This window comes from Hippocampus bargibanti, linkage group LG22, assembly GCF_051943395.1.
Source record: "Hippocampus bargibanti isolate YZ-2025 linkage group LG22, ASM5194339v1, whole genome shotgun sequence".
NCBI classification, from domain to species: domain Eukaryota; kingdom Metazoa; phylum Chordata; class Actinopteri; order Syngnathiformes; family Syngnathidae; genus Hippocampus; species Hippocampus bargibanti.
In genome coordinates this window covers 4,290,162-4,304,135 of record NC_142755.1, presented here as the reverse complement: position 1 = coordinate 4,304,135, position 13,974 = coordinate 4,290,162, and the positions used below count along the sequence as shown (strand labels likewise).

General features: G+C 40.8%; 1 protein-coding gene across 3 annotated transcripts; it reads left to right on the top strand.

Annotated features, from left to right (window-relative positions):
* Positions 1-77: 77 nt before the first annotated feature.
* Positions 78-11,536, top strand: brd1a (bromodomain containing 1a). 3 transcript variants are annotated; one of them, XM_088989038.1, is made up of 13 exons: positions 78-139; positions 1,756-3,160; positions 3,615-3,771; positions 3,904-4,035; positions 4,108-4,236; positions 5,064-5,373; positions 5,452-5,745; positions 6,428-6,973; positions 7,045-7,177; positions 7,288-7,421; positions 9,113-9,222; positions 10,044-10,198; positions 10,391-11,536. In XM_088989038.1, exons 2-13 carry the CDS (start codon positions 1,773-1,775, stop codon positions 10,572-10,574), a joined length of 3,672 nt encoding a protein of 1,223 aa, XP_088845164.1. In that variant the 5' UTR covers positions 78-139; positions 1,756-1,772; the 3' UTR covers positions 10,575-11,536. The 3 variants fall into 3 exon arrangements, with proteins under 3 accessions (XP_088845164.1, XP_088845162.1, XP_088845163.1); XM_088989036.1 differs by lacking the exon at positions 78-139 and adding an exon at positions 486-1,047 and having other exon boundaries at positions 3,615-3,783; XM_088989037.1 differs by lacking the exon at positions 78-139 and adding an exon at positions 488-1,047.
* Positions 11,537-13,974: the final 2,438 nt, after the last annotated feature.

Below are 13,974 nucleotides of genomic sequence, written 5' to 3'. Positions count from 1 at the left end.
TGTGACACATTGGAGCGATCCGGACTGGGGGGGTGGGTTCACTTTGTTGCTTTTGTCTGCACGTTGGGTCGAAGCAGCTCCACACAGCGTCGGACGGAAGGAACAGGTTTTCGTGATGTCAGCGAAACGGCAAAAAGGGGTGGGTGTGACGTAGTTTTGGGGGTCACTGCACGACACCGCTTTCATGTTCGTCCAAAAGTCGCTTTTTCGTGGCTTTGACTTGATTGTAAATCTTAATGCGGGACATGACAACGCTCGGCTCGGACGTCATTTTATAAAAGACCCACATGGGTGTTCTCGCTGGTTCACTTCCACGCGTGTTACGTTCAAGTGCCTTCATGATACGAATGCACTAGTCCTTGCAAAATGTGATTTATTTTTAGCTTTGCGAATAAAAATGCGAACGTGAGGAGCAGATATGGGCTGTGAATAAATCAATACATAACACCTGTGCGTCCTCCTATATCACATTTACGAGTCAAATGACCCGGCACATGATAGGGAAGTAAACTCAGCGCAGTGGCCACCGTTTAGGTGTCCCCAGTCGGACGCTTTGTTTTCGGGTTTCGCTTTGCGTGTTTTATATTGTAAGCGTCGTCGATAGATTGCGTGACAGATGGGGCTTTTGTGTGAAATACGACTCGCTACCAACATGACCTCCAGCGTCACGCGTCGTGCGGTGGGAGTTGTCTGTTGAAAATGCATTGTTGTGTTAGGGGGGTGGAAGAGCCGCCCGGGCTGCTTTTGCTGCTGCTTCACTTCGGCTCGATCGGCACCGAGCGAGTCTCACGATTATGTATGGCTATTTAAACCCTAAAACTAGCTCGGATCTTATCTCCCGGTTTGGAACTCGATCCCAAGTACATTTATGTCCGTATTAGCATGCGAATTAAGACTCCGATTTGGATGAGAACTCCATGTACGGAAACATAGCCACTTAGCAGGCCGTGTCTCCGTTGCTTTGTAAGCCTGCTGGCGAGCTAACGCATACAGTGTTAGCTCACTCGCTAACACATACAGTGTTAGCTCGCTGTATCGCAAGCTCAGGTATGTGACTTTCGCTTGATCCCCCCTCCCGGCAAAACACTTATTTGTAACAGCATTAACCCATAGGTTCTCCACATATTATTTTATGAAGTTTTTGATTTTGTTTAACCCATTTTAGGGCGACAGGGCCCTCTGCTATTCGGGTTAGCGTTAGCTAGCTTGCTAATGTTATTGTTAGCCGCTCGGCTACTCGTGAATCCACCCAGCCAAAAAACGAAGCTCATAATAGTGTCAAATGAAGTGGAAACGTCTGAGGTGACCACCCCCCTCATTGCAGTGACATCCATTCGTGCCACCCATAACTGCACCTTGGCAAACTTTCCCCTCTTTTAGTCTTGCTTTGGCTTTACTGAAGTTTATCCAAGCCTTCGAAAAAGAGCCAACATTATTTTTTTCATACAGTAGGAATGACTAGCTCATCTCCGAATTTACTAACAAAGTCTCTGCGTAAAATCTGAGCCTATTTAGTTGAACACGGCTCCTACGGTGCATGCAACACAGTCACGCTGTTGTATGAATGAGAATAAATGGACACACTTTATCAATGATCAGAATCAACTGCTCTACTGTGTTATGTGGTCATCTGATCAGTGTTTGCAGATTTAATGTGAATACAGGGACGTGCGTGGATTTTAATGGCGCCCATTGTGTTCCCCTTTAAATCTAAATTATTGATCTTTAATAGTCATGTTTTTTTTCCTTCTATAGAAACACATAGCAACAAGATGAAGAAAAAAGCCCGGAATCACCGCGTCTCGACTCCGGTGAGGCCTTCCTCACCCATCAAGCCTTCGCCCAATAAACAGATCTTGACGTACGCCCAGGCGCAGCGCATGGTTGAGTTTGAAATCGACGGCCGCATCCATCGTCTGAGCGTCTTCGACCGTCTGGCCGTGATCTCGGACGGTGACCCCATCTTGCGGGAAATGCTGGAGTGCGCCAACAATAAGGAGAATGCCGACAAACCTCAGCAGCAGGTTCTGTTGAGGTCGGTCCGATTAAAAAATAATCGAGAGAAGAGAAAGGCTACGCTGGGCATCACGGAAAAGAAAGGAGACGGCGGACATCCCGTCACTTGTAATCCCGGTCCAAAACTTCCGGAGCCTAAATTTCGGACTGTGGAATACAACCTCCCCGCGGTTCCAAAACGCCATTCTTCATATTACCAATATGAAGAGAAAACAGAAGAAGAGCTTGATGAGGAAACAGAGTACGACATGGACGAGGAAGATTACGCCTGGCTCGAATTAGTCAACGAAAAGCGGCGAAGCGAAGGCGCCAGTCAGGTCTCCTTCAACGTCTTTGAGTTCCTCATCGACCGCTTTGAGAAAGAATTGTACCTGGAGGCTTTGGATAAAGGCAGCGAGAAGCTAGCGTCGTTCGACGAGGACACGGTCTGCTGCATCTGCATGGACGGCGAGTGTCACAACGGCAACGCCGTTCTCTTCTGCGACGCGTGCAACATGGCCGCGCACCAGGAGTGTTACGGCGTGCCTTACGTCCCCGAGGGCCAGTGGCTTTGCCGACACTGCCTGCAGTCGCCCGGCCAGTCCGCCGAATGCATCCTGTGCCCAAACAAGGGCGGGGCGGTGAAAAAAACAGAAGACGGCCGCTGGGGCCACGTGGTGTGCGCTCTGTGGGTCCCCGAGGTGGGCTTCTCCAACACCAACTTCATGGAACCCGTCGACGGCGTGCGCCAAATCCCGCCGGCCCGCTGGAAGCTCACCTGCTACCTTTGCAAAGAAAAAGGCGTCGGCGTATGCATCCAGTGCCATAAAGCCAACTGCTACACCGCCTTCCACGTCAGCTGCGCCCAGAAAGCCGGCCTCTTTATGAAAATGGAGCCCGTCAAAGACATGACCGAGTCGGGCGCGCCCACCCTGTCGCTAAAGAAGACCGCCTACTGCGGCGCGCACACGCCCAACGGCTGCGTAAGGAGGAAACTCGCCGTTTACGACCAAGCCAAACCCAAAAATGGACTGTGGAGTCAAACGGACAAGGGCCGAGGAGCCACGCAATGTAAAGGGAAGCACAAGAAAAAAAAGAAGCCCGAACCCGACGTGGAAAGCGAAGCGCCGTCTCCCGCTGCCGTGCCGGCGTTCCCGTCGCACAGGTAAGACAACTTCCTGTTGTCTGTCAGTTGTAAAATATAATTCTTGCAAAAATAAAAAAAAATACATTCCCATAGATGCCACACAGCCACACACAAGATGGAGGCAGATCACTTTAAATGGATAATAGCGCTTGAAAAAAATAAGGTGGTTGCATGATGCCAGTCACAGGCCAATGATGTAAAAATACAAAATAAATAAATTCTCATAGATGCCACACAGCCACACCCAAGATGGAGGCAAATTACTTGAAATGTATAACAGCGCTTAAAAAAAATAAGGCGGTCAGTAATGCTAGTCACATGCCAATGATGTAAAAATAAAAATTCCATAGACGCCACACACAAGATGGTGGCAAATGGATAACAGCGCTTAAAAAAAAAGTCATGCTTGTCACAGAAAAGTGACTTTCATGCCCAATGACGGTGTTTTTTGTTTCTTCACCCTCTCCGCCAGGTTACAAACTATTCTGAACCAGGTGTCTGTCCAGAAAAAGAAGGCCTTTGTGGAACTAGTCCTCAATTACTGGACCCTGAAACGGCAATGCAGGAACGGCCTTCCTTTGATCCGACGTCTTCATACAAGCCAGCAATCGCATAAAAATGCGCAGCCGGTTTGTTCATCTGTCAGTCAATCAATAAGAGGACCTTTGGGTCGTCTTTTTTTTATTTAAATGTCTATATTTTTTTCCGCTTCGGATTCCGTTAATGACTACATTTTTTAAAATTCTTCTCTCGCCCCACAGAAGCAAAACAAGGAGGAAACGCGGGCGCTGAAGGAGCAGCTGAAGGAGTGGCACCGGCTCAGGCACGACCTCGAGAGAGCCCGGCTGCTGCTGGAGCTCATTCGGAAGAGGGAGAAGCTCAAAAGAGAGGAGGTAATCGGGGGGGGGAGCTCTCCACGGGTTGGCGGACCACGCGAATAACATCTCTTGGATTTGTATTTTAAGTTGAAATTCCAAGAAAGCCTTCTGGAGATGCAGCTGACTCCATTCAGCATCCTGCTCAGAGCCGTCTTGGACCAGTTGCTGCTGAAAGACCAGGCCAGGATCTTCACCCAGCCTGTCGACGTCAACGAGGTACACATTTTTAGATGGCGATTAAAAAAAAAAAAAAAAAAAAAAACTAATATATAATATAAAAATATAAATAATATACATACTGTAGAAATCAAATGTATTATTATATTATATATGTGTATATATAATATATAAATATATATATATATATATATATATATAAAATATATATATATATATATAATCTAATATATATAATATAAAAATATCATGTGTATAACATATTTTAAAAATCATATATAATGTACATAAATGAATGATGTAAAAACTAAGATCTCTATATATTATATATAATATATATGAAAGGATCTAATATATATCTTAGATTTTATATATATTAGATTTTTTATATAATATACATATTAGATTTTTTTTCTATGATATATATTTTGTGATATATATCATATATATTTTTTGATATATATGACTTTTTATATTATATGTATAATATATATATAGATATAGATATAATTACATGTATTATTTTTATATTATATATATTAATATATATAATAATATTATTCGTTGTACACTGACGAAGGCGGAAGTATACGCCGAAACATGTCAGGTATTTGAACACCGACAATACACTGTAAGTAAAGAATCTGTTTTAAATTAAATGTAATAATATTATTATAATAATATTATAATTATAAGAGTATAAATAATGTTTCCACTGCGAGACGAATAAATGTAAATCCAATCCAAATGTAAAAAAATCCAACATATATAGATTATATACAAAAAATGTAATACATGTATGATCAAACCAGGATCAGTCCAGATTAATCAAAAGGAATAAAAATCAAATCACTCGTTCCCCGCAGGTTCCCGACTACCTGGACCACATCAAGCAGCCCATGGATTTCTCCACCATGCGCCAGCGCCTCGACGCCCACCAGTACAGCAACTTTGAGCAGTTCGAGGAAGACTTTGACCTCATCGTCGACAACTGCATGAAGTACAACTCCAAGGACACTTATTTCTACCGCGCTGCCGTTCGCCTTCGAGATCAGGGCGGGGCCGTGATTCGGAAAGCGCGGCGGGACGCCGAGAAAATCGGCTTTGACGCCGTCAGCGGCATGCACCTGGACGAAGTCCCCCGATTGAAAACGTCTTCTTTTTCATGGGACGACGGTAAAAGCACAAACAGGCCGCCCGACGTCTATTGTTGCTATCCAACCAAACTCACCCTTTTTTCTTCCCCCTTTTTAGTCGACCGCTTACTAGCGCCCGCTAACCGTAGCCATTTGCCGCCGGACAAGCAGTTGCGGCAACTTCTGGAGAAATTCGACCTGACCTGCGCCATGAAATCCAGCCCGTCCCGGAGCAAACGCATCAAGCTGCTAAAAAAGACCATCAACGACGTGCGCAGCGACATCAGCCTGAAACGAGTCCACCAAAACCATCGGCGCGGCGGCGGGGGTCCGTTCGCCGCGTCGCCGGAGGTCGCCGCTGAGCTCAAAGAGGAGAGATGGAAGCCGAACGGCCATTTCCCCGACGACGAGGGTATGCGTGTAACGTGTAATTACCATGTGGTACATGTGATGCATGTACAGTGAGACCTCAACTTACGAACTTAATTGGTTCTCAGACAGAGTGTGTAAGGCGAAAAGTGTGTATCTCAAAAAAAAAAAATCCCATAGGAAACCATTCAATTGGGAATAATCCGTTCCCGGGTTTCCATAAAATATACTTTTCAACTAAATAAGCCTTAAAACTACACACAACATACCTTATTCTATGTATAATAAATGTGCTGTTGTATTGTAATGAAAGAAATACACTGCATTGTATCATAAAGTCACTTTATTTACATCATTTATGGCTTGATGGAATGGCATTGGCGGTCGAAGGCCAAAGGGAATTGCCGTTTGGAAAGGGAGGCTCATTACATGAGGACTGTAATTAAAGAAATAAACTGTGCTGTGAAATAAAGTTTTATTTACCTTTTTGATGGTCGTTGATGGCTTATGGAAGGAGAGTCACCTTCCATAAGGACTGTTGGTAACAACCTCTAGTGCTGTTCGTCGTGTGCTTCCGCCGAAGATCACTCCGCCAGCTGTGGTGGGTGTGTATTATGAAAATAGTGCTTATTATAAGGTTTAATTTACATAAATTTGATGTTTGTAAGACGAAAAGTTTGTAAGTTGAGGTCTCACTGTAGTTGTTTTTCATCTTACATATGCAGATAAGTCCCTCCCGCCTAAACTGGAACCCTCCGATGCCATCCCCCCCTTAATCCACTCCGACGCGGACCCCGAGCCCCCGACCCTCAAACCCATCGACGCCACCCAAGACCGCGACGATAAAACTCTCCCCAACGGCGTGACGTTCGACGGCGACCCGGCGATCCCGCCGCCGTCCCCGCCGCACCTCAACGGCCACTCCCGCGACAACCTTACCGATTCATTATTCCACGGCGGCGTGAGCGTGGTTGCCACGTCTACGCTGGCCGAGTCGCCGGGCGCCGTTAACCGGCGGACCGCCGTGCTGTTCTGCAAATCCAAAGCCGGCAGTCCGCGCAAGGCGGCGAAAGACGATGACGACGGCGGCGGCGACGCGGGCGCCGCGCAGAAAGAAAGCGAAACGGGCGCCGACGACACGCAACTGGCTTCCAAATCCTTCCTGTCGGTGGTGATTCCCAGGCTGGAGACGTTACTTCACTGCAAAAAGAGGAAGCATCTCGAGGAGCGCGAAGAGGACGCCGATTCTGCCGTTAAAAGACTTGACATGGGTACGACGTGCGTCATCTGTTCATCTCGTGACGGCGTTTTAAGACTTACCTCCCGTTTTGTTTCAACTCAGGGTTGTCGAGAAGTTTCCTGGAGGTGGAAGAGGAGAAGGCGCTCGGCCAGCCCAGCAGAGCGTTGGAGCCCCGTCGACGCTGCGCTTCCGAATCGTCTATTTCGTCGTGCAGCAGTCTACCTGGAGGCCCCGGGTAACCCGTGAGCTCACCTTTCACGCAATTGTAGCAAAGACGCTCATTTTTTAAAATTTATGATTATGTTTTTCTTGCATTTTTACACCCCCCCACCCCCTTCTCCCCAGGACCATTCTCAGTCTTCCAAAATGCGGGAAGGGGAAACCGGCCTTGTTGCGGCGAAACACTGTGGATGATAAGAATGAATTTATTGCCTGCATTGAAAATGGAAACTTTGCCAAAGCTGCACGAATTGCCGCAGGTAAGTTGCGAGTGTGTCAAAATACTTCTGCTTGTTTATTACTACAAATAATTACATAGATAAATATATAAATAAACTGATAAGTACATAAATAGACATCAATAAATACAAATACATAAAGACATAATAAAAACAAACAAAACATAATTACATAGATAAATAAATAGATATATAAATACACACATAAATACACAATTGAATACATAAATATATCTATAGATAAATACATACATTGATAAATAGGTCAATAAATAAATTTATAGATAAAGAAATACACACATAAAAACACAATTAAATGAATAAATAGACAAAAATAAATAAATAGATACATAAATTTAATACATTGATAAATAGATAAATAAATAGACATAAATAAAGACACATCAATCAATAAATTCATACATAAATACATAGATAAATAAATCAATAATTGATAAATACACACAAATACACAATTTAATAAATAGACAATAGACACACAGAAATAAATAGATAAATACACAATTAAATAAATAGATATGAATGCACATATAAATAAATACATATTTACATAATATATAGCTAAATACATAGGTAAATACACAGATGCATACATCAACAAAGAAATAGATGAATAGAGAAATAAATAGATGAATAAATTTTATACATTGATCAATAGATAAATAAATACACAAATAAATAAAGACACACCAATCAATAAATTCATACATAAATACATAGATAAATACACACACACAATTTAATAAATAGACAATAGACACACATACATAAATGCATAAATAAATAGATAAATACACAATTAAATAAATAGATATGAACGCACATATAAATAAATACATATTTACATAAATATATAGCTAAATACATAGGTAAATACACAGATGCATACATCAACAAAGAAATAGATGAATAGAGAAATAAATAGATACATAAATACACAAATAAATAAATAGATAAATAAATTTAATACATTGATCAATAGATAAATAAATACACAAATAAATAAATAGACATATAAATAAAGACACATCAATCAATAAATTCATACATAAATACATAGATAAATACACACAAATACACAATTTAATAAATAGACAATAGACACCCATAAATAAATAAATAAATAGATAAATACACAATTAAATAAATAGATATGAACGCACATATAAATAAATACATATTTACATAAATATATAGCTAAATACATAGGTAAATACACAGATGCATACATCAACAAAGAAATAGATGAATAGAGAAATAAATAGATACATAAATACACAAATATTTTCAGGGAAAACATGGCTGACATTATTTTGTTATTTATGGCAATCTATCAATGGCTTCAACAATAAAAAAACCAACATTTCCAAGTTAAATTGAATTAAAAAGTGCTGACACCTGGACTTCGTGTGCGTATCGGACACAAATTTGGACATTGTCTACGGCTTCCGCGGCCAACCTCTCGCGGCAATTGGCACCGTCAGTCTGTTACCCTGGCATCCAACCAGTCCACATCTGGAGCGATACTCATTTAAAAACTCCAACTTGGCACACCGAGTGAAGAAAAACACGGCTTGCCAAGTGTAATAAATGTCGTTGAATGTGCCCCAGACCTTCTCTGTGCTCCTGTTTTTAAATGTATTTATTTTTAAACCCACTCGTATATCCTATTTGGTGCTGTGTTCCCGTAGAAGTTGGCAATAGCAACATTTGGATGCCCGCTAGTGCTGCAACAGTTGCACTGGAACCCCTCAAGCTAGTTTGGGCCAAATGTAGTGGCTACCCTTCCTACCCTGCCTTGGTGAGTGTTTTGCAGCACATACAAAAAAAAAAAAGCTGATCGTAATCTTCATACATTTTCCTCCGTTTTTGTTGTTATTATACGGGGGAAAAAAACATTCATGTACAGTGGAACCTCGTGCTAGGCGTTTATGAATAACATGTATTATTATTATTGTTGTTGTTGTTGTTATTATTGTTAATGTTATCATTGTTAATAATTGTATTATTGTTATTGTTTTTATTTTTATTGTTTTTATTATTGTTATTGTTTTTATTAGTATTATTGTTGTTATTATTATTGTTATTGTTTTTATTATTGTTATATTTTGTTACTTTTATTATTATTATTGTTAATATTATTGTTAATATGACCATTGTTAATATTATTATTATTGTTATTATTATTATTGTTGTTATTATTATTGTTATTATTATTATTATTATTATTGTTGTTATTATTGCTATTATTATTGTTATTGTTGGTATTATTATTGTTTTTATTATTATTATTGGTACTATTATTATTACTATTATTGTTATTATTATTATTATTATTGTTAATATTATCATGGTTAATATTATTATTATTATTCTTGTTGTTGTTATTATTATTGTTGTTACTATTATTATTATTGTTATTATTATTGTTATTAATGTGCATGTATGAGTTGTGCTCCACCACTTTCGTCCACTAGATGGCAGTCGTTAACTGCTGCCCATTGACTTCCATCATTGCATGCAAAAGCCGCACATTCACAGTGAAGTAAATGTATGCCATGTGAAGTTTCATTCATGTATCTTCACCCCCCCCCCCCCCCCACACGCCATTCCTCCACTCAGATCATCGACCCCCACATGCCGCGGGTGGGTTGCCAGCACAACGGGGTGTCCATCCCCATGCCCCCCATGGACGTGCTCCGCATCGGAGAACAAATGCAGTACAAAGTCGACGAGAAACTCTACCTCGTGCTCTTCTTCGACACCAAGCGCAGCTGGTGAGATGTCGCCGGCGGGGTTCCGTTCGTGGAGGTTTTGCACCCCCGCTGGATCCTCCTTGGTCACTCTAATGGAGTTTCAATTCGATTGTTGGAGAATGGCGACGCTATTTACTATTATTATTATTGTTTTGTCACAGATAGTCAGCAGTAGTCTATATAATAACACATTTCCTCCTTCCTCCCCTTTAGGCAGTGGCTTCCTAGATCCAAGATGGTTCCCTTAGGCATGGACAAGACCATCGACAAGATCAAAATGATGGAAGGCCGCACGTCCAGCGTCCGTAAGGCGGTCCAGGTGGCCTACAGCCGCGCCATGAACCACCTGAGCATCGTGCAGGACGAGACGGTCAGCGACCTCAGTGACGTCGACTGATGGACTTCGTGTGTCAGAAACAGCGAGTTTTATGACTGCCCACCCCCCCACTGTTTCCTGCTTATACACACTCCTCGAACAAGCTGCTTGAATGAATGTTTTCCATTAAGTCTCCAACTGTAAGTTTACAAACAACAACAAAAAAAAGTTGCTTCTGACCTCACCAAAACATTTCAAGATTATTTTGTGGCCCCTCCCACTCGCACCACAGCAATATTCCTATCACTTTCGCAAACACCCATCTTTGTATTTAAAACTGTAAATGTGGAAAAGTTGCTCAACACTAACTTATTTGGTAGTTTCCACCGACATAACTTTGCTTTGTATTTATATTCAATGCATCTGTGGCGCTATGGTAACCAAGAAGGGGGTACACGGGAACGGGGGTCAGAGTGCAAAAAGCCTTATTGTAAACAGGTAAGGGCCGAACCACCGTGTAATGTATGAAAGTGTTCTTTTTTTCTCCTGTTTTAAATTATTGAACTTGGCCTCTCATTGGTATTAATCATTTTGTATGAAATAGTTTTAGTCTATTTTTGTTCCAATATAGTATATTTATATGGTTTGAATATGACATTGTGTATGATTTTTGTGGATAAATGAACCAAAAAAAACTTTGCTACTCAGATTTTTTTTTTTCAGGTTTTTCAGTGGGATGTGTGAAATAGTTGCCAAAAGAAAAAAAAAAAGTATGACGCATTTAATGAAATATGTGCCTGTCATGTGTTTTCATAACTTTATATTCTCAGTATGATTTGGAAATTGTCCCAGTGGCACATTTTGTGATTATTATTTTCTATTATGATTTTTTTTCTTCTTTTTTTTTTGTAGCTGTCTGTCAGATTACTTTTTTTTTCCCCGTTCTGGGTAGCATTGATTAAGCTAATTTCATTTTGCATTTAACCTTTTGTTTTTATCAAATTGACGCACACAAAAAAAAAGAAATAAAATATACAAATAAGTACATGACTACATGAATGGCAATGTCTAATGTCAAGTGTTTCATGTACCGGCAGAGCTCGGGATGAAGAGCATGAAAGTCGATGGAAAAGGCTACTGCATAAATCATGAGGACTTCTGACGCGCTGTGGGGGGCTTTCTTATGCTCAAGAAGAAAAAAAATATGCTCGCTTTGGACTTTCTTCTAAGGTATCGATTAAAATATACTTCTTTAGCCAGGTAGGCCTCATAATAATTAATTTTATAATTTAAATAGCCTGCCTGCGCATATGAATTATTTTTGTAATGCTGTAAAATAATACAAATCCCCCTTACACGATAAAATTAACATTAAATATCCGTAAGGTCTTGAGCAGAATATTTTTTATTGTAAAATAAAACCTATGTTGCATTTATAAGTAATTTCAAGTTGTTAATTTCTATTATAAAGTACAATCGCTATAGTTTGCAAACATAAAAAAAATACATATGCATTGTATTTATTTGATTTATTCCGGCTGGTGCATGTGGCTGCCGCTGCCCACCCACAGAAAAACTGATCCAGTGACTGTAAAGTGAATTTGAGAGTTTTGAAAGACGCTTACAAATTTAATGTATTTTTTTTTCCTTTCGGCTTTTTGCTTCAAGAGGTTGCCAACCAGTGTCTTCCATCTTCAGAGGTTTGATTCGCATCTTTTATTATTATTATTATTATTAATAATATTAATGATTGTATTTTAAAATAAACGCCACAAAACTTCCTGCTTAGTAAGCGCCCCCTTTAATGGAGTAGTGTAGTTCCACAGATTACCACCAGGTGGTGCCCGAACACCGTGGAACCACCTTGTTCGCTTGATTGCACTGCACACACCTGATTGGCCTTTAAATTACTCCGTCCATTTCAAGGTAAGCTACGTCAATGCGGATCATACGGATTTATATTCATATTTTACGTGTATTCATTCGTCCAAATACACATATATGCCTTAAAAATGAAATAAAAAGCCGTAGTTTTGCTTGTCACACCGGAAATGTTTGTATATTTGTTTGTTTCGGACACGAGGCCCTTTGTTTGTTTCGACGCCAAGACGCCATTAACATTTTTTTTCATTCAAGTCACGTCAGAGATTGAAATGCAACCGAAAATTGATGCGACGTGCATTTTAGTTTCCAATTCAAGCTTACCCGGCGTTTATTATTTCGAGCCGGAGGCACTTTGTGAGAAGGGAAAGTAGTATCATGGGTATTCATCGAGCAAGTAATGGCCCTTCGATATTAGGGGTGGGGGGGCACCTTGAAGACGTTTGAAAGACGTCGCCCGTCTTCATAAACAATTGCACCTAATCAAGCTATGCCCGAATATCGTTTCTCGTCGCTGTCAGTCTTCACCGGAGACTAATTGTGCAGGGAGGAAAAAAACACGACAGACGAGTGCAGAGGAAGCTGATTTGAGCTTGCATAATAACGCCCCCGCCCCCCAGCGTCGTTGTCATTGCCGGGTGACTTTGGCTGGTTTGACGCCCAGTTCCCCCAAAACATTCTGTAAAGCCCTCACTTCCAAAAGACCTCAACTCCAAATATGCAGACTACTGCCAAATGTATGCGTAAACGTCAACACAATTCAGCACGTGTATTAACTCATTCGTTGCCATTCCCAAATGTGTTGTGGTGGTGCCAATAAAGCGCTTGTCAGACGTCTGGCAATGTTTTTCCCTTCCACAAGGGGGCAGCATTTGCCTTTTGTCCATGTTAGCGCTTTGTTACAGTTTCAGCTGTTGTTAAATCACAATATGAAACAAGATGTATGTATTATATATTGTACAGGCTCCCCAATTTCTATCTTAGATAACTTCAGGCCCATATAACTTCGGAATTAACGTATTTTCTGATGAAAGAATGAGTCTAAGGTTTCTTACGCTGCATTGAATGTTTATGTTGTCTTAAAACTCAATCATCTGTGGGTCCTGCAATTTAAGTTAAAATGACAAAAAAAAAACCTTGGCACTGGAGTGGACACGTTTTTGCACGTCTGGCAATGAATGAGTTAATATTCCATATTTGGAATAAAAGTGAACACAGTCAAATGTATTTATTTGTCTTTCAGGTTTTGCCACTTTCTGATCACCAAATATGACGTCAACACAGCAATGACGAACCACGATTCCGTTTCTGGAAACCGAGATTGGCTGACCGTGATCACAATCGGAATCCGAATCATCTTTAATGGCCAAGTATGTAGAACGTACAAGGAATTTGTCTCTGGTCAAACACTGTATTAGTATCATCATAAGAAAGATGTGACAAATAAGTATGGAGGACACTAATAAACGATAATCTAATCTAATTCCATAGCGCTTGCCTGAGGTGGAGTCGCTGGAAACGGTGGTGGGCAGGGTGCAAAGGGTCTAATATGGCCACTTTAAGATGACAGAAAGTGACAAAATGGCCGCCCCGGATGGTG

Excerpts from the sequence above, each read along its gene's own strand:
- brd1a (XM_088989036.1), top strand. The coding sequence starts at position 1,773 with ATGAAGAAAAAAGCCCGGAATCACCGCGTCTCGACTCCGGTGAGGCCT. Across the intron at positions 6,974-7,044 it reads CGTTAAAAGACTTGACATGG|GGTTGTCGAGAAGTTTCCTG; the intron begins GTACGACGTGCG and ends GTTTCAACTCAG. Across the intron at positions 7,422-9,112 it reads AGCTGCACGAATTGCCGCAG|AAGTTGGCAATAGCAACATT; the intron begins GTAAGTTGCGAG and ends GTGTTCCCGTAG.